Raw genomic sequence first — 20651 nt, forward strand, 5'->3', positions numbered from 1 at the left:
ATCCCGACACTTATGCCAGTAGTTCTTGCAGGCACTGCAATGAATTCGCTAGCCTAGACCACATGCTCTGGCGTTGCCCCTCGTTGCGAGGCACGGAACAAATCAATGAGGACAAGTGGTTCTCCGCTATCAGGAGCCCCGATGCCGGAGCGCAACTATGGGCTGTCCAGAGGGCCCACGATGCGGCGGTCGGGCATGGCCTGACTGTCCCAACGTGGGAGCGGCCCGCTGCGCGCTGAGTCGCGTACCTCAGGACTTTTATTGCGATAGCAATTATATGGACACTCCAAAGCAGATTTCTGCCGTCGGCGTCGCCGTCGCCGTCGCCGTGAGGTTCCGTATGACGTCAATGGAGGTGAAATCGTCGCCGCGTGCCGCCGAACGCTGTATGTGCGAGTGAAAGGGCGCGAGGGACGCGCGCTTTCACGGGGAGTGAACGCACGGCGGAGAACAAACGCGCGTTCTGTGCCGTGCTCCCTTAAGGGCTGCAGAAGTAGGCGTCTCTTTCCTCCTTTACCATCACCATATATGTAGAGCAAACGCGCCTTCTTCTGACGCACGAAAGGCCGTGGGGGGGAGGGGAAGGGAAGGGACGCGACGTTTAGCTGCGGCACCAAGTGCCTATTTATATCAGAGGCTCCGGCAGCAGTCACCAACGCCGCACGCATTTTGTGCGAACGCGTGCAAAACGCCGACGGCGTCGACAACAGTTCTGCGTGTTGCCGGTGCTGCTGCATGTCCAAGTTTATACAGCTGATAAAGCTACTATCATTACTCCGTATAGCTCTCTACAAATTTGCTATCGCAATTGATGCTTCGCCTTTCAGGTGAAACTGCGATTTTTTATTAAAGTTTTACATCCATCCATCCATCCACTTTAGTTGTTCCATCCATCCATCCACAGTAACCTTCTGCGTTTATTATTAACCATCATTACGCCGGCACACATTTGTTAAATCAAATCAGGTTTGTTTTTTCCATAAAGAAATGGAGGGAGGCCTGAACAAAAAGTGAAAACTAGTTCACTTGACAAAGGCTCCGGCCTATGCTTATGTACGGTTATATAAGGGGAAGCAAAATGAAGTTAACAGGGCTGTTGCTGACACAAAGCTTTTATTTGCAAGAAGTACAGCAAGCCATTGTTTCATGCACTTCAACTCATGTGCAATGGTTCAACTTCAGCAGCTTGGTCCTCTGCCGCTTTCCTGCCTTGTCACAGTTAATTCCTTTCACATAAGAATGCAGACGTGTGACAATGTAAAAACTAATTATTTTAGCTGTGAGGCTAAGAGCGTGCACATTGCAGCCAACTGCCCCCTTCTAGTGCACTGTACCTCGGCAAGCCAACCTCCTCTGAAGCCACCCCTCCCTCTCTCAGGGGCCCCGTTCGCGGTGCCTTTTGGGGCGGAAAAGGCCCACAAGGTTGCCGGAACATTCGTGATTGTTTGGTACGTAGTAACTTTTAGTGGCGCCTGCCGTCACTGGCTTGGTGGCATGGAGGTTCCTTCCTCCATGCCCACAAGGCTTCGCCTTCTAAAGTGTCACCGTGGCGCGCAGTTCAAATTTGGTTTTGTATGTTAACGACGACGCCACTTCCGATTTTGGCGCTTACGACACGCCAAACGTAAGCCAAACGCGGTTGTCCTCAGCGAGCCGCAGTGCGCTCAGCCAGTGGACTCTTCGTCGCGGCGGCCGCGGTATCTACGCTACGTTGCAGACCAAAGCTACATGCGACCGTAGTGCGTGTGAGCAGCGTTTGCTTTGTGCACGAAGGCTTGAGTGCGTGCTTGCCCTCATATGCAGCAGTCCGACCATACTACGTGGTGCGAACCGGCTTCGTCCTTCACCAGCTTGACCGACAGATAGTAGCCACATCCAACTATCACATTTCAAAGCGATAGCGTTAAGGGCCCCGTGTCGCAGAAAATCGGGCGTCGGCTTTGGTGTCGGCCTCCGCCGCCAAGAACATCATCCCGAACCACTCCGACCACGCTAGCCCTCCGCGTGGCGCAGAGGCGCTGGTGAAATAATTGAACTTCTCAAAGTAAAATGCGTCAGAAAAATCGTACAGTACGACTTAGCCACAACCCACAGACGTGATAGCGTCGGATTGTAATTTGAATATACGAGAAAACATAATTCTCTTACGCGGAAACACAAGCCTCATTTCCAGCATTTCTGCCACTCGTACAGCGGCGCGCCGCGGTATGCTCCTTGCAAAAATATCATCCAGATGGCGCTCGCCTCCTCGGCAGCCGCATGCGGAAGCGAAGTTGTCGAAAAAAGAAAGCTGCAGTTGCCTGGAAGCCTGACAAGCAGCCAGGGATCTTTGAATGCTATCGCGTACGTTCCACTCTTAAGGGCGAAGCTTAAGCGTGCTCTAAATTTTTTTCAACAAGACCGAGGCGTGGTTCAGGGCCACATTAAAGGGGCTCTGAGCCGCATCTTATCGAAGTCGAGAAATGCATTTGAAGTTAGACTATTTCAGAAATACTTTGCCGCAAAAAGTACTTCAATGCGTTCAGCAGCAGAAGTGGAAGCAGCAGCAGAAGTGGCAATCGAACATCGTGTTAGAGGTGCTTCTGTTGTAATGAGTGCAATGAACACGAAGTTTAACTTGCACAAAATGTATGCGCAGTATACCTTGCCCAGTGAACTAACATTTTGCATGAACTCCGAACTATGAACAGCTTCCTTTATACTCACAACATATAGTCACCGCAGCAATATGGCTTTATAAAAGGGAAAAGCACTCAGGCGCTTTTGGACCATTTTTCCGACTTCCTGAATTTTTGTTTAGAAGGTAACCAGGTAGCGTGCGTATTGTTTCTCGACGTGAGCAAACCTTTTGATAGTGTTTGTCATCACTTAATGTTAACGAAACTTGCAATCCCCATTAAAATAGTTCAGTATGCAGACGATACAGACGTCTCTCGTGCAAATCATTATTCCCATGCAGCTTCTCTTTTATAATAATCAGCAACGAAGGCAATGGACTGGTTTCCAACAACTTTAATCGACGTTAACGTATTAAAAACGCAACTCGTCTGCTTTCGAAGCCCCTGAAAGAAAGTTCACCTGACTAGGGGGATAATATTACACAGATCGCAATGTAATCCATGTTCTTGTGACCATATCGACTACACATCATCTGTAAATTACGTCGGCTTGCGTTTTGACAGCGACCTTTCATGGAATTCGCACGTTTTTTATGCATGTCTTTGTCAAAGGTTTCGCTCAGTGCTGTGCTTACACTACAAAATCCGCCTCCTCATGCCGTTATCAGTAAGGAAAATCACAGCGCATGCGTTGTCCTACAGTGCAGTCCGATACGGAATTACTGCTTACGGTCATTGCGCTCTTCGTCTGCGAAATAGAATTAATTCACGAATGCGCTCCCTTCTACAGGTTATAGGTTACTACTTGTGTCTCGAAGGCGACAACGACATTTTTAAAGCATTATCAATGCCGGGCTTTCCTTCTGTGTTGCTGCGTACAATAGCCCTGAGACATTTCTGGAACAATTATTTTAAAGGGCCTTATGTAACTTCCCGTTGCCTCAGACTAAAATGGCATTATCAAATACCGCGATGTTCAACGAAATACCGTAAAAGAATGCGAGAATACTATGTTCAGGCGTTGTTCAATAATTTACCCTGTAATGTGCTACAGTCCACAACAAAATATCAGCTCAAGAGAGCACTAAAACTTGCGGATTATAGAACCTAGAATACTTAATCGAATAAGTATTACTTATCTCTTTCTGTGTTACACCTACAGAGTGGCTTTTAGTTAGTAATGTGATCCGAAAGTTTGCTTCTCCGACGGTTGTCAAAGGAGCATTTTCAGTTCTTAATCTTATAGTTCATGTTTGTACTCATGTATCCCCTTTTTATTGTGCCATGTTAATTAACTGTCTGATACGGTGAAAATTGCACGCGCCAGTAGTGCTTTGCAAGAAATGTACGTGTATTGCAGTGAAGAGGAATGCCTGGCGCTAAAGTGAACTAATGTGAACACAGGCCAAGGAAGCAGCAGGCAGCGTTGGCAGCGTGTCTCAACCAGAGCAGCTCAGGCAATCTCGAGCTCGCGCCTCCCAAACGACTGGCAATGCGTCTGCAGCGCCGGGCATTCCTCTTCACTACAGTATGTACAGTATGTACAGGTATTGATGTCTGTATTGTTTGTATCGGCGCATATATATGGATTTATCCGCTTTCTTTCTTTTTTGTTTCTTTAGCAATAGCGAAAGAAACTTTTTCTTGTAACGGTTTTTGTGATGCCTGTCAGTCTGCCAGTCAAGCCCAACGTGGCTTTGGCAGGCCTGACGGATGTACTGTGTTCTCCAGAAATTATAAAGTATTATTATTATTATTATTATTATTATTATTATTAAGAAGGCTAATTGCACTGGTTAACCGAGCCGACCACCAAATTTGTGTGGATATCTTTATTTTTCTAAAAACAAATTTGAGAATAATTCAAAGTACTCGGTGAAAACATTTTTAGACGCACACACACACAAGATATAATTTTCATTTATGACTAACCAGTTCTAATATCGGCTGTACAAGACAAAGGAACGTGGTTTTCATCATAGTGGGCTTCATGTCTTGCACAGTTAAAAAATGCTTGTTTTAAATAATAAAAAAAAACATTTAGCTGTGGCTAAACTCAGTTATGCCTGGGTGTGCGTAACGAGACGTACGGTTAATGTTATTGTTTAGCTTGATGTTTTATTCCGTCGTTGATCCGCGGCCCGGGCCCGAGATGCCGAACTAGACGACGAACCATCCTCATCTGAATGCACTCGCCTGGCCGCTTCGTACTTACGACGCTTCTCGAGGCGTGCGGCTCCGTCTCCTCGGCTCGCTGCCTCCTCTTGGTTTCGTTCCGACGAAGCCTGGCTTCTTTCAGTCTCTCTGACTCACTTTCCATATCTGCCGACGAATCAAACCGAGCCGCCCCTTCTATATATACGATGCAACGTCGGCTCCTCCGGCGATGCAACGCGCAAACGCCGCGGCGGTTGCTAGGCAACGGATCAGCTCGCGGTGCGGCCACCGGCCACAGCAAAACGGCGAGAATGCGGCCAATGTAGCTCTCGCTACAAAATATTTGCCGCACAGAGACGCACGCAAACATACAAAGAGCAAAAAGTATATATATATATATATATATATATATATATATATATATAGCTGCTCGCGGGGCTGGACCGGCGCTTACATCGGAGACATGACGAAAGGCTGGGGGGTGGTGACATCGATGACACAGACGCTCCTTTTGCGGCCAGTTTCGGTTTCAAGGAGCCTGCCAAGGGGAACTAATTGTTCGCCTAGCTCCCACATGAACTCCGCTATTCAAAATTTGATCGTTGGGATAGGTAGTGTCGAGGACGGGCCCCAAAGTACTCATTTGCTGTAGCCACATATTGTTGATAATTAGAAAGTTAACTAGCGTAACTTCGCTAATTACGCACCTAGGTGCGGAAATTGGTCTGTATCTAGAGGCTGCCAATCCGTACACACGAATGGTAAAGATAACGTGACCAAGATATATATTATTCTAATTTAAACAATTTGGTGCAGCTAAAAAGAAACACCCTGTATATACGAAATTGATTACATTAGCTGCATTCTTGTTTTAATTTATTCCTTCATTCTATTAAAATCATAAGCTCGAATCTATCTCTTAATTCTCATATACCTATTCACATATTTTGGTTACATTATTTTATCATTCTTTCCTTTAATGTTGTTATATCGAACTACCCGGTTCTTGACCAATCCCCCAGAGTTGGTATGTGTCACTAGCATCTATAAAAATGATAGGCGCTACATCGACTGCCGCCCGATTCTTGGCCTATCCCCCTCAGTGGGTGCGAGCCATGATAGAAGTTTATCATCATCATCATCATCATCATCATCATCATCATCATCATCATCATCATCATCATCATCATCATCTAAATCGAGCGTATGAGCGCGCGCCCAGTGGGGCCGGCGTGAAGAAAAGCGTAGAGGACGACGAGGAAATCAAGATGTCTTTGCAGGCGACGTGCTCTCTTTTGTTCGGCCTTCTGCATCTTACTCTGGCTCAGCGGCCTGTCTTTGAGTGAGTAGTGTTTCAGCGGATGGTGCGATGCTGCCCGTGCCATTCAGGATTCCCGTAGAAGCAGCAGCAACCTTCCTTGCACGATTGTGTCCGCAGGCCTTTCGTGGAGCTCACCGAGGAAGTGCCGCGGACCCAGAAGGAAGAGCTGCACCCCCCTGCTCTGGACAACCCCCGGGTCAGCAGTCACGGTTTGGGCTTCGGCGGCGCCTGCACTCACGACGCCCAGTGTGCCGATGGTCTCATTTGCACAAGGTGTGGTACTGATCAAAGCCGGATTACATGTCCTTTTGTACCCTACGATGCAGTACTAAACAAAGTTAGACGATATCCCGTTGTATCCTAACATGTAGTACTAGACAAAGAAAGACGATGTCCCGTTGTATCCTAATACGTAGTGCCAGGGAAAGCCAGACGATGTCCCCTGATATCCTAATAGTACGGACAGTCAGACGATGTCCCGTCGCATCCTAACATGTAGCAAAGCCTGACGATGTCCCGTGCTATCCTAAGATATCGTACTAGACAAAGCCAGGCGATGTCCGGTTGTATCCTAACATGTAGTACCAGACAAAGCCAGACGACGTCCCTTGGTATCCTAAGATGTACTACTAGACAAAGCCAGACGATGTCCCGTTGTATTCACCTGAGACCCCTCGTATGCATTATATTGCTCATCGCCTTCACTCATTTTCTACGACAACTCGGAAATGATAACGTAAAATATTCACCCTGGTTATCAATTCAGATGCCTGCGTAATTGTATGGAAGTAGTTTAGTAATAACTGTACCGTCAGGCGTTCGAGGAAATTGACATCAACTTCGTCTTGACTGCTGTGTCGTCACGCGACGAAAAGCACGCATGAGGTGCGTTTCGGATACTGCGAGGTGACATGAATATCAAGGATGCGGCCTCAACATGGCAACCCTACCCACCTCACGATGTGAGACGTCCAGATCGGTGTGTTTAGGCGAAAAATCTAGTCTAATTTAATATAATTCTGGGCTTTTATGTGCCAAAACCAGGATATGATTGTCAGGCACGCCGTAGCGGGGTACTCTGGATAAATTTTGACCTCCTGGGGTTCTTCAAGATTCATCCAATGCACGGTACACGAGCGTGTTCTTTTCTCTTTTTTTTTTCATTCGCCCTCAGCGGCCGTCGTGGCCGGTATTTGAGCGCGCGACCTCGAGCTCTGCAGCGCAACGCCATAACCAATGGGATACCGCGGTGGTTTCAGGCGCAGTCGTATGTCAAGTTGGGAACGGAGCTTGTTAACGTTCGCCGGCAGGACCCATTGCGGGGCGCGCAAGCTTTGCCTCGCTGGTCCTTAGCTCAACGCCCACGCCCTAGCAGGTGCTGCAAGGGCTGGAGGTTCCCCCCGGCTGGCTAGCCTGAACAGCGTTGGCCTGAAGTGCAGCGGCGCAGCGTGATTGTGTGACTTTTGTCTTGAGATGCTTACAGGTGCCATTTCAGCCGCAGCGTTATAACTTGCTGCGTCGTTCTTTTTTTTTTTTCCCTCACTGCTCAGCGAGTGAAAGTGGCCACCTTACACGTAGGCTTCACGGTAGAAAAAGTTGAGTCGAGTTCAGGCAAAGAAAATCGTGAAAAAAAGTCGCGTTACAATCGAGTAAGTACGGAAAACCACGCAAACCACGCACCCCGACGATTACCCACATTATAACGCCAAATGGATGAAAATGGCGTTGAAAGAATACTGGTCCAGTGTTGGCCGATTTAGTGTTGCTCATTTGGCGTCCCTTGTAGCTGGATAAAGCTTCACGCGCATAGCCACTATATCAAATTTTGTCTCTCCTTCTCTCGGCGACCGTGGGTCAGGAACGACGAGCGAGGCGTCTCCCGGTGCCTGTGCTCCCAGGCGAGGCCCATCTACGTCCACCACGCGGGCATCGGGAAGTGCGTACGCGGTGAGATATGGCGTCCTACCTGCTCCTTTTGGTTTATGCGATTAGCATTGTTACAATACTTCGTGCACTTTCCGGTACCTATGTTTGTTTGTTTCTGGGTTCTAACTGTTTTCCCGCCGCGAGCTTGCGTCACTGGGTAGTCCATGGTCTACTGGGTAGAGCATTGGGCTGGCGGTGCTGATGGAACCGTGTTCGAAACCAACAGTTGGACCAACTTGAATCACCGAATATGTGCCACTTGGTATATGTGCCATTCTTCAGTGAACGTCTTTGACGCCAACTTGGGTCGCAGGGTGTGTGTGCCACTGGATGTGTGCTGATCCTCAATGACAGAAAAAAAAAAAAAAAACGTCATTCAGATTTCTCCGGTGCTGGCCGGAATCGAAACCGCGTCTTACATGTTCAGACTAGCTTGTCTAAATACATATTCAGACACGCGCCACGCGCAGACATCACGGCAAGCGCGGCTAGATTGCTCAGCGTGTCCAGAGAAATGCTCGAGGGAGGAGCCTGGTTGCTGTACGCTCTTCATACGTGACGCGTTCCGGTGGTGGCAATAAGAAGTGTCGCTACGTTGCGTCACTGCTAATCGCATTTACGTCCACATGCATGCTGAGATCGGTTCTGCCGGAGTTTCTGTTTCTCGGATATGATTTTGTCGTCTTGGTCCTGGCAAACAAATCCTGTCTGTAAGGTCGGGTAAGGGGAAATTGCGGATCTCGTATGGGAAGCAAATGTATAGCCTGGACCATGAGCTAAGGCGTGGCGTTTTCGCTGCGGTGCAATGGCTCAAAAGCTGATGGAACGATGCTCTGCTTATGTCAAACGCTGGCCAATTTTTTTTCGTAATAAGTCCCCGAGACTGCGGCGCAACAGGAGGCGTAAACTGATCTCAGAGGCCGTGTTTTAGGTATACTGCGGTCGTAACCGCTTGTCCCGCTTCAGCATGAATTCTCGAAATTGCTAGGCTCTCACTCGCGTTGATCGCCAGTAACTATTGAAATGAACTATCGCTTTCTCTAAATTCACCTGAAACGTTAGGTACGGGTTTCTCTTTGCGCTTGGCGTTGTTGCCCACAGTGAACACCCCCTGTGTGTTTTAATAAACAGTTGATAGATGCGCTTCGTCTGTGCTGTTCTCGTCCCTATGTTTAAACTTTGCAGCGCTGCTTTATAAGTACAGTTTAGTTATGAGCGCATGGCGCGTCCAATTTCTGAGATAGTTCGGCGATTCCGGCATCCATAAGCCTAAAGAGACGCGTACGCATAGCAACAACAGGATGGTTGCTAATGAATTGTCTTGACTTGGATATGTTTATCACGAGGCACCAGATGGCGCCCTGTTTTATAATGTCTTCTTTACGTTTGCGTTATCGTACGGTAAACTAAAAGTCTTGAAAGGACGCGCACCGTAACGTCCCGCAAAGGTGTTTACGTTTAACGTACTCAAAGCGACACACGCTATTCTAAAACTGTCTATTGATGCGGCGTGCCAAAAACCCCGTCACGCAAAACTGAAAGTACCCTAGAAGTTATCGGCCAAGAACATGGCCTCCGGTTAGACCATGGATAATTCGCCTTTAGGTGGGACCCATCAAGCAAAAACCACTTTACCACCGGCGCAAGTTGTTTTCCCGCCTTGCGTCTAGCTACGCAAAATGTTGCCATAGCAACACATAGTAATCGCTGCGCCAATCCATAGCGCATGTCATAGAATGTCCTTGCAAAATGCAAACAGTAGAGCACCCATAGCCGTTAATGGTGGTGCTGCAAGTTGTGCTTCGGTGCTGCGTAAAGTATTTCTCCCTCATCCTGTTGGCTCAGCGCTATGTACGCTTTCCTTTATTTCTCTCAGGATAACGCGACACTTATGGTACGTTCGACTCACGAAGTTCGACTGGTCCCTTGCGAATGCTTGAGAGCGCTCTGGCGACACGCTTACTTTCGGCTGATCTAAACTGAGCACCGGGAACACACTCTCCTGGTTCATTCTGAGCACTGCGCTCCAGGTCAGAGCGCTCGGAAGCACTCGACTTTCGAGCTGGGGGTGCGCCCCTGATCCGACAGAATTCAGGTCACGTGCCTCCTCTCCACCGATTGTTCTGGCTCCGATCTGGAGAAGGCGCCGCATCACTGCAAAACCAGAATAGGAGCGTGGAAGGAGAACCAGTCGGAGGTGCTAAAAGCGACATATTTCGGCTTACTATAGGCAGTACTGGAACCGCCTTCAGAGGAACCCGAGCAGGACCAGGGCTATCTCGAAATTCCTACGGACCAAGACGGAATTCGAGGCACGAAAAATGCATCGAACCCTAGCCACAGACAGCTTCGCTGTAAATTGCTTTATACCAGGGCAATGAACCTTGCTCACAGCCGTCCTTCACGGGGTGTGCAGCCAAGTCCCTGTACGAGTCGTGCGTGAGCAACGCCGAATGCAGCCGGGACAACCCGAACGTGCAGTGCGTCGACTTCCTCTGCTACTGCCCGCTGCCATACGTGCTCACCGAGGACCGACGCTGCCTGGCACGTGAGTCTCGCTGGCTGCAGCCGTTCGCTCGTTGACCCCCACCCGCTGCGAAAAGACCTTGAAACCGGATCACGTGTTTAAAGGGACACTAAAGGCAAATGCTAAGTCGACTTGGGCTGTTGAAAATGTCATTCCAGAAATCTGGTAGTGCATGCTTGTTTCGTGCTAAGAATAGACTTCGTTTACGAGAAAATTGCGTCTGGAGGGTCCACGTGTCTTTAGTGCAATTCAAATCACCCGCCCCGAGCGGGGAGCGGTGACGTTGCATGCGACATCACCGCCCTTTGATGTCGTCGGTGAGTAAAACGGCGCCCGACAGACGGCGCTATGGTGTTCTGCGAAAAACGCCAAACGCGCGGCGCGCGGCCATGGAGAAATAACCGAGCCAAGGCAGAGCGTTGGATTCGCCGCGGCAGCTGCTCTCGGTCCAGTGGCGTTGACCGTTCGGGAATCCCGCGACATCACATGGATGGGGCATTCTTTGCTAATTGCATTTTGTGTGAGTTTCGCGAGCCAGCAAAACCAGCGCAGCACTACGCGATAACGAAGCTACTGAAACGCGAAACAGCGGGCGGCGCAGAGTGGAGAAAACGAAACCTTTCGACCACCCGCTACGTACGTTGTCAAAGGTAATGTCAACGAGTTCTTTTTTTCTAAAAAATCAAGCAGAACTGGACAAGTAGCACTTTGTTTCGTCTTATAATGAAATACGAGTACAATTATCTTTTTATTACGTGTGGTTGAGTAGTAGTCACAATATATATATATATATATATATATATATATATATATAATGAGGAATTCTTTCGTCATATGACTAGTACTTGAATGCCCCGGGGAGTATCTAATCGTGTCCTGCATTTACCTCAATTTCTCTATTACTAAAGCTTTTGCTCGCGTTAATATTGACGTCTTAGACGTTCTCGAACACTAGCCTATCGCTTTAGGTTTACTTAATATTTGCCTTTAGTGTCCCTGCAACGAAAGCATGGAGCCGATCACACGCGAATCACGTATCACGCGCTTGCTTGTGTATCTTTGTATCGCTCGTAGGTAGTTTGCCCGATTCCCTGAAAGAATTCAGCGTGCCACAAAGCTGACATTTTGAAAGGATATCTTGTGGGTGATGCGTGCACGCAAAGCTTTTAAGAGGGTTAGATAATGTGAGGGGCTTTGCAAAAATTCCTTAAGCAAGTCCTCGAAACGGTTAAAGGGACGCTTAACGCTTGATTTTGCTGAATTAGAATTCCACTCGCGTGTGAACGTTTGTAAAAGCTGTCCTATTAAATTCTTTTTTTTTCTTACTTAGTTCAGTGTAGCTCCTCGTTTAACAGAAAACGATTAGCGATCCATGGCTAACCTTTGCTACAATCTGGGATGTCACAGGAAGCTACCGTGAAAATGTGAACTCCTGTGTCAGTTTTACCGCTATTTTCTGTCAGAACGAGCTCCGTTCTCGCCAGAAGATTATTTGCCTGCAGATGCGAACTTGCTGTGTGTCAACCAGACTTAATTTATTATTACATTGGTGGCTCATTTGTAAGCACTGTAGTACACTAGAACAAAAATGGTTATTAGTCCGTGAGAATGGCCCTGCATGCTCGCACGTTCACGCAGCTCCCGGATACGGTCACGTGGCTGCTGTAGTGACGCCCGTCATCATGCTTTCCCTGACAGCGGTGCTGGGGATCGCCTACCTCTACCACCGGTGAGTCCAATGCGCTACATGCCGACACCACCAAAGCGATTTGTTGATTAATGTTAATAACTGTATTATTGTTATTATTTGTACATACGAACCTGAAAAGGACGTCAGTTACACTGAGTGATCATATTTAAGTTTGCCGGAATTAAAAAAAATATCGCCTGTGGCAAATAGCATAATTCTTGTCCTTTAGCTGTATTATTTGAAGAGGCGGATATTACTAGCACGAGAAATTGAAACAAATATTCAAGTTATTACAAAAATTCACTAATTAACTTCCTAATCAAATACTTTACGACATATATTGTAATTTACGAATTGTGGCCGGTGAGCTTGCAAAACGTATCTACTTGGACTTAATCTTCGCGATTGCACCAGTTTTGAGATATTATTTCCAAAGCGTGGGACGAAATCCACAGGCGCTCTTGTTACTTTTGTGCTTCAATGCATAAAAGAGCGTTTTGTTAAAAAAGTAAGTAGAACAGTGCATCTTTACGGCGACTTTGGTAACGCATATCTTCAAACTGGTGTCTTTCTGAAAATTCATTCCAAGTGGATATGCCTTGCAAGCTAACTGGCTACAATTCGTAAATTGCATTACGTCCATACATTAATTAACGATTTAATTAGTGGTTTTTTATTTAGTTGAATATGTGTTTCGATTTCTCGTGTAAGTAATGTCCGCCTCTCGGAATAATCCAGATCAAGGACTAGAATTATGTGACCTGCAACAGGCGATTTTTCAAAATTCCGTAACACTTAAAAATGATCACCCGGTATAAAAAAGACTGCGTGTGCGTGAAAAGCCCAGCGGAACATATAAAGAAAGAAAGGAATCTACCCGTTTGCTCGCTTTGTAGGCTCGAATAAGGAACACTGCGTTACCTAAGATAGCCAGCGTTGCACAAATAGTGTGACAGCGACTGAAAAGTACCTTGCACAATTCAACGGGCACGCGTTTTAGAAGACTGGTGCGAGCAGAGAGCTCTATCAAACGCAGCAATTGCGAAGCTACTCATAGTCCCCACGTTTCAGAACGGGCACCGTAAGGAAAACCCGAAGGCCGACTGTCGTGGCACCTAGTGGAGAATAAAATTAACTATATAAAGACCGCATTTTGAGGACAAATGCAAAATAATGTCTGCCCACGCATTGTAAGACAAATAAATACTACTTTAAATGAGCACCTTTTTTTTCTGCGGGACTAGCCATTTCGAGTTCTTTTATAACACACGACGCGCAACGATAAGGTAGGAGAGGGTAGTAGTTAAGATTTAACTTGTATTCCGACTCCTCACTTATGTAAAACAAATATGTTTGTTCGCACGACTTGTGTGATGCCCCTGTCGTGGTCTTTCGGTTATTAAAACGAAAATGTAATGAAATTAGTCCATTTTGCCACTCATGGGTGGCGCGTCATCAATTAACCTATAAACACACACTACAGCCCACAATGCAGGCAGTGAGGCAATTAAAGACATAACGCTTAAAGTTAGGCATGCATGCTGCGAGTAGGCATGGGCCGAGATGGGCAAAAATGGCCCAATCCCTTAACGACATTTAAGAAAACTTAACAAGCCATTAAATATCATGTGCTATTCCACTAAGAAGTTTGTGTGCTTTACAGATAACCAGTAGGTTACATTATATACTTACACAGTTTTAAGTTTACAGGGTAACTTAGCAGTATATACCTATATTGTAATGTAATTATTCTGTTAAGCCAGCCAGACCATGCGCGCACGTCTTTCGCGTACAATGAAACTGATTTCAGCGCCACCGCATCTTCGTGACGTCACGCTGGCGCTTAATGACGTTCTTTTGTGCTCCTCCGTGGCCGACAGGGTGTACCGCGACAGCTGGGTCCCTGCCGAGCCGCACGTGGTGGTTGTACCGTCCACCGCCACCATTCCGCAATCGGGGACGACACCGACGCAGCCAAAGCCGCGTTACATCCGGGGACTGCCCTTTGTTGCCAGCCCTCCTGCCTCGCCGCAGGTGGGATTAATCGCGACCTTCCGCGTGGTGCTGTGCGTTTTTGTGCATAGTTGGACTTGTGTACCACTGTTGAGTCATTCTCGCTGCATAACTTGCATTGCGTATCGTATCTTGTGGATGAAGGGGTTATAAAACGAGAAATTTCTAGCGTACGTGGACGTTAGCCGCAATCCTGCCTGCGAGAAAATATGAGATACGTTGTACCGCTGTGTTGCAACATTGCAGAAGCTCGTCTCTGCACCGCAATACCACTGAGGTCAGCGCCTATGTCCAGTTCCACTGACCTCTTCTCAACCTCCTCCTGTCCTAGGCCTTCTAATATTCTGTTACGTTACGTACGAAAACCATCGCACGCCCGTCTACGTTCGCATCCGCAGGCTGTCGGCTTGAAAAAAGCACGCCAATAAGAATTTTCGCAGGCCCGGCGGGTATTGTGGTTCTTCTAAAGCGAATTCTACATTAAACAACAACCACAACAACAACAACAACAACAACAACAACAACAACAACAACAACAACAACAACAACAACAACAACAAACGATGTTGTAAGCTCATACACTTTGCCTCATATACCGCTTCCTTTTTCGTCAAAACCACTCGTCTCAATCTAAATTATACTATTACCGCGCGCTGGACTGTGCGCGTGTGTGTGCATGTGTGTGTGTGTCGAGGAACAAAGGCTACAGATACAGGCTTTTGCCACCACAATATGCATCCCGACGGCCTTGAACGCCTTCTCGTCGTGCCTGTCCGTCTGTGATCAGCTGTATTCCACCAGCTTCACGATGAACCCACTGCTGGCCACCTCGGTCTCACCCGCACTTACGATCACGTAAAGCGCCGTTTTTTCTGGCCGCTCCGTGGAGCGGCCAGAAGAGCTCCGTGGAACGCTCCATGGTCGCTAGCTGCGACCAATGCCAGCGCCGCAAACGGCCAGCTATGCTACCTGCCCGTCCGCTTCATGCTATCAGCATTCCCACCGAATTGTTATTTCTTGGTGGACTCGATCTTCTTGGTCCCTTTCCAACCTCGACATCAAGCAAAAAAACCCCATCTTCCCGTAGGGGAACCCTGAGTAGTATGCGAAGCAGCCATGGGGTCGACACAAGTTCCCATTAGTTTTCAGTTCGTCGTTTCCGTTAGGTTGAGGTACGTAGCTACCGTTATATTTACCGTTTGGTTTTCATGGTAACTACCAAACTTTTCACTGACACTGGCGTTGACGCTGGCGCTGTCCGTGGCACTCATCGCGGCGTTGCGGGAGGAGCGGAGCGCGCGCGCGCGTCATTATACCGCGAGCTACAGTGGCGCCCCCCAGCGGAGTATGCAGCGCCTACCGTCGCGCCTCTAACCTAAGCTGCTTCGCATTATCGCGCGCGGAGGCGCAGGTGTTGCCATTCGTTGCGCAATCCGGAGAGGAGAGGAGCGTCGGAGAGGAGGAATGCCGAGAGGAGAGATAATTAAGACAAAGAGAGGAGGGTGCGCGCGCGCAGTGCGGGTGAGGACGCCGCACGGCGGATGGAGGGAGGGAGGGAGAGGGGTGACATAGCCCCGACCATAAGCTGCTTCGCATCTAAGAGTGGGTCGCCGTCGCAACCGACTACGCGACGCGATACGCCATTACCCGCTCCCTCCCAACAAGCTGCGCTACGGATGTCGCCGACTTTCTTCGTCATGGCATCATCTTGCATCATGGTGCTCCTCGATAGCTTCTGACCGACCAAGGCCGGTACCTTTTGTCCCCCGTCATGGAGGACATCCTTCATTCATGCTCTAAGCGGTCACGAGACAGTGATACGTTACTGTCTGATGCTACAGTCGGTAGGATGACGACAAAAGCGCCGAAGCGGCCAGAGGCGCGCAAGAGCCTTGCATCTGTCGCCGCTTGTGGCTGTTGTAGCCTTGTATATAGCAGTAATTTGTAAATACACGCCATTGCCGTAACGATATGTTGTAGAAAACGATCAATTAGCAATGTCGCAAAGCCATTTTTAGCCAGAAGGTCGAAGTTTAGGGAAATCTATGTAGGGGCCATCGTTGCGATGCTAGCTGAACCGCCATATTTGCCAGCTTCGGTAGAAGCTGGCAAGTATGGCATCAGAGTTCTAGCTTGTAGAAAACTCTACGAACCGAGGCCCTGTGTGGTACTATTCAACACTCTGGCTCTTCTGATACGATTAGCCTTCTCGGGGGACTGGCACTTTGTCGTATAGGACAGGTGTGCATCTCGCCTCTTCAATCAAATATGTGGGAGCGCTACACGTAACCTCTATACGCCACGTCATCAATGAAAAAAAAATCCTTTAAAATTTTTCTGGTGCTGGACATAATTTAACCCGCGTCACACAGGTCCCTCAAGCACAGCAGCCCAAAGCTTTAGCGCTTGCTTCACGAATGGCCGCGAGCAGCGAAGGACTAATTCCCAGCTTTAGCAATCACCGGTGCTCTTGGAGGCCGAGCACGGGCTTCGCGGGCGCGCCACTAGGTGACGCAGCGTATCGAGAGCGAAGGGCGAGAGAGGAGACTGGCTGCAGTACACGTCTGATACATGACACGTTTCGGGCGGTGGAAATATGTTGCGTCGCTACATTGCTTCAATGCTAATCCCAATAATATCAACAGTAATCGTGAGATGGGTTCTGCCGGAACGTTTTCTTATTCGTTTTAGAGCGACGCTCTTAGGCGCTCGTTCCTGCGGCGAGTGTCGACGTCGGCGTAACCGAGCGAACCAGCGCAGCGAAGGATGAAAAAGGGAACGGGGAGGGCAGTGGGGGATGAAAGATGCCAGGAGGAAAACGGAGGAGGAGGGTATGGCGAAAGCGTGAGAAGAAAAGCGTAGTGCGGCGACGATGGCTACGAGATGGCGCCAGAGTAGCGCTCGTCGTCGGCGGGGTCCGTCTGCGGCGGTTGCCGTGAATCGCGCCCACGCGTCACCCACGCCCTGGTTCTCGCGATATCCAGATTAGCGAGGCAGTCGCGCCACACTTCGCTCCGTTTGCAACGTGCCGCACGAGACAGATTATACGCGCCAGACAATATATATCGCGACATGAAAGCACGTACAGAGCTGTGCTCAAATTTCGCGTTTGGGAGTATCGGTAATCGTCGGTGAATTTATTCTGAAAAGCCTCACATCTGCTCGCAGCCAACGCCGGAAGAGCGCCCAAGTGACGGCAGTGACCACACGGGCAGCCCTTCGTCGGGGGCCACACCAAAGAGAGCAGCGTCCCCGAGCCCGGCGTCTCCCCGGTACGCCAGCAGCGGCGACGCGCTTCAGAAGGGCTGCGTGACCGTCGCCGTGTGTAAGGGCATCACCATCCGTACGCTCGCGCCAGAACCACCGGGGCCAGTTTGAAGGATACCGTGTGATACAGATATTGCTAAACAAAAGTGCGGCAGTAACGCTGCCGAGAACCGTCAACATGTTGGCTCTGTCAGCTTGACTGAGTTGTGCTTTTATTTATTGGAGTTGGTTTCGAACAAACTCGGTAATCCCTTTGCTTCGTTGCCAAATAAACTTTTGCATTAAATATTCATTATACGGAGTGCTGAATGTTGTGATGGCGTAATGATATCGAAGAAGCCATACAGGAGATACCTAAAAAAAAGAAATGAAAAATTACAATCATTATTAACAAAAAGACGTCTAATAAATGAGACGACCTGAAAATTCTCTTATGACAACCCACCTTGCATTAAAAGCAATATTTATATGACAACGACATCATGATGAGACCATGGTCAACGGATGTCGAATCGAGATCTCCCCGCTCAAGTCTCTGAGGTAATAATACATGCGTCACATTCCAGAGCGAGTGCTGATAGCCTCGTAGGTACGAGTCGGTACAGCCCTATTGGGGTTGTGCCCGCCTGTATTGCTATCGAATTGGTGACAACGTTAACGATGTTTAAGACACAGAAAGCGACTCATGTGCAATAGCGTTGACTCCATATCAATGACACTTTGCTGAAACTGGTTACGAGTAAAAAAGTATAAAGCAATGCACTCGCGGCACGGCCATCCTCGTGAAGATGCAACCTCCTCTATGCTGCTAACGAACACGCCAGTAAAAGGAACAGAAAGATTTGGTTTCGAGATCCCACGACATGACAAGACTGGCGAGGAAGTTGCATAAAAAAGAACGCCTTATTATGGTGAACCCATATATTTAAAATAAGCAAATGTACAATTTACAGTAACGCGCGGTTACACATGCCTAGGAAGAAGGCTACATAGCACTGCGCCGACAGTACAAAAAGTTGGAAGGCAATTCAGCCTGCAGTTGAAGTCGGTGAAAGACAGTGTTCCTGAGCCAATTGGGGAGGGAGATAGGAGCGGAAATCCTGCGCACCGCGCTTTATTGCGTCACTACTCGCGTGGGGGAGTAAGAGGAGCGTCGGACTCAACTTATTTTTTTTTACTGCACTACCTTCGGGTGGGCCCACATTTTGACATATCATTACGCGGTCATTAAATTTAAACTGATTTCCGCGATTTGACATGTCAGAACTACGTTGCGACTATGAGGCACGCCGTCATGAGGGAAAAACGTCCGTGGCGTAATGGTTAGAGAATGAGGCTTATGTGCTAGATGTCCTTCTGTTGGAATCCGGCATTTGAACATTTTTATGATTTCTTTAAAATTTAAAAATCACAATTTCGCCATAGGGGGGAAACAATGAATGCGATAGCAACATGTTAGAATATTACACGAAGTAAGGGTTGTGGCTTTAGTGGCAGTATGAACTGCAGTAAACATTATCTGGCTGTGTAAACACGCGTGGAGTGACGTGTGCCGACACATGGGGAGAAAGAACTCGATGAACACGAGCAGCATTGGCCAGAACTACAAGGTCTTCTCGGCGTTGTCGCCTTGCGTCGGCCTCGCGTTCGTGTACTGCGACAAGCTTGAGGCGGTTACGATGGGCATCCGCTTCCCGCTATTGAGCTGCAGGGTTTTATTTGTCGGCGTTGTCACTTAGCCTCGGCCTCCTATTGCCGTAGCGTCGCGTCTAGGCGCCTCCGTGCTGTCTCCTATCCTCTTCAACATAGCCCTTCTCCAACTCCCCCACCAACTCGCCCAAGTCCCCGACATATATTTCAGCTTCTATGCTGACGACATCATTGTCTGGGCCAATCGAGGCAGTGATGCCGACCTGGAGCACAACCTACAGTCGGCCATTAACATCATCGACTCCTATGTTCGCGCGCGGCCTTGCCTGCACCCCTTCTAAATCAGAACTTTTTCTCTACCACTCCAGGCCGCACGACCCCGCCAACCCTCCCATCTCACACACGCTAGGGAACCACCCCGTTCCCCTAGTCTCCAAGATTCGCATCCTTACCCTCGTCCTTCACTCTCACGGCGCGCACGATGGCACCATATAAGCTCTCCAGACCCAAACCAAACAAGCCACCTGTCTCATTCGGCGCGGGGCGCACCGGCGCGTGGATTTGCCAGAGCGGAACTCTCTCTGGTTCAGCCAAGCCTACATCGCGAGCGTACGCATTCTCATCATCATCATAATTATCATCATCATCATATATTTATGCCCACTGCAGGACGAAGGCCTCTCCCTGCGATCTCCAATTACCCCTGTCTTGCGATAGCTGATTTTTTCCTCCTAATGTCAACTACAATGTCGGCTATCCCCGTTTGTTCTCTGATCCGCACCGCTCTCTTCCTGTCTCTTAACGTTAGGCCTAACATTTTTCGTTGCATTTCTCTTTGTGTGGTCCTTACCTCGTTCTCGAGCTTCTTTGTTAACCTCCAAGTTTCTGCCCCATATGTTAGCAGCGGTAGAATGCAATGATTGTACACTTTTCTTTTAACGACAGTGGTAAGCTCCTAGTCAGGATTTGGCAATGCCTGCCGTAGCATTTCCCATATGTTAGGAAAATGTGACCTCCGCTGTCATTGTAATTATGTCAGCGGTATAAGTTTTACGTCGCACGTTAAAGACACTGATATCGCTCTGGACCATTTGCATAAGTAATCTATTGTAAAAAGGCGCATTTAACCAACCTATTTGGAACGTTGCCTACACATCGCACATACTATGGCTCTAATTTTTCCCAAATATGAAGAAGGTGCCTTGTTTAGTTCACCGAAGACACCGGAGAAACGAACTGCGAGCCTCGTATGAGGAACCAAAATAGGAGAAAAAAACGAGGGTTCAGTAATTATTCGCAACCTTACATGTACGTGAAAGCGTGAAAAACATGTACGTGAAAAGCATGTACGTGAAAGCGTCGCAGCGCGTTACACTAAAATTATCCCCATTTTCACTGGATTTGAAGTTCGCACATCGTGCCCTTGTTTGAGGAGTCTGGGAAACATTTGGAATAACGGCAGTATAACACCTTGGGACGTTT

General features: G+C 48.3%; 2 protein-coding genes across 2 annotated transcripts in view; both read left to right on the forward strand.

The window, feature by feature from the left end:
* Positions 1-6011: 6011 nt before the first annotated feature.
* Positions 6012-17633, forward strand: LOC119459523 (uncharacterized). The gene is made up of 6 exons (XM_049670714.1): positions 6012-6117; positions 6214-6369; positions 10439-10570; positions 12188-12278; positions 14120-14273; positions 17421-17633. Exons 2-6 carry the CDS (start codon positions 6351-6353, stop codon positions 17628-17630), a joined length of 606 nt encoding a protein of 201 aa, XP_049526671.1. The 5' UTR covers positions 6012-6117; positions 6214-6350; the 3' UTR covers positions 17631-17633.
* A 379-nt stretch (positions 17634-18012) lies between these two features.
* LOC119458872 (uncharacterized) overlaps positions 18013-20651 on the forward strand; it is a 37888-nt gene continuing 35249 nt past the window's right edge. Inside the window, exons 1-2 of the mRNA XM_037720734.2 lie at positions 18013-18059; positions 19381-19477. Of these exons, the coding sequence (XP_037576662.2) occupies positions 18013-18059; positions 19381-19477 (144 nt within the window). The remainder of the gene's footprint in view (positions 18060-19380; positions 19478-20651) is intronic.

This window comes from Dermacentor silvarum, chromosome 7 (genome assembly GCF_013339745.2).
Source record: "Dermacentor silvarum isolate Dsil-2018 chromosome 7, BIME_Dsil_1.4, whole genome shotgun sequence".
Taxonomy (NCBI): domain Eukaryota; kingdom Metazoa; phylum Arthropoda; class Arachnida; order Ixodida; family Ixodidae; genus Dermacentor; species Dermacentor silvarum.

Coding starts and splice junctions, on each gene's coding strand:
- LOC119459523 (XM_049670714.1), top strand. Junction 12,279..14,119: donor ATCGCCTACCTCTACCACCG/GTGAGTCCAATG, acceptor CGTGGCCGACAG/GGTGTACCGCGACAGCTGGG. Junction 14,274..17,420: donor GCCCTCCTGCCTCGCCGCAG/GTGGGATTAATC, acceptor ATCTGCTCGCAG/CCAACGCCGGAAGAGCGCCC.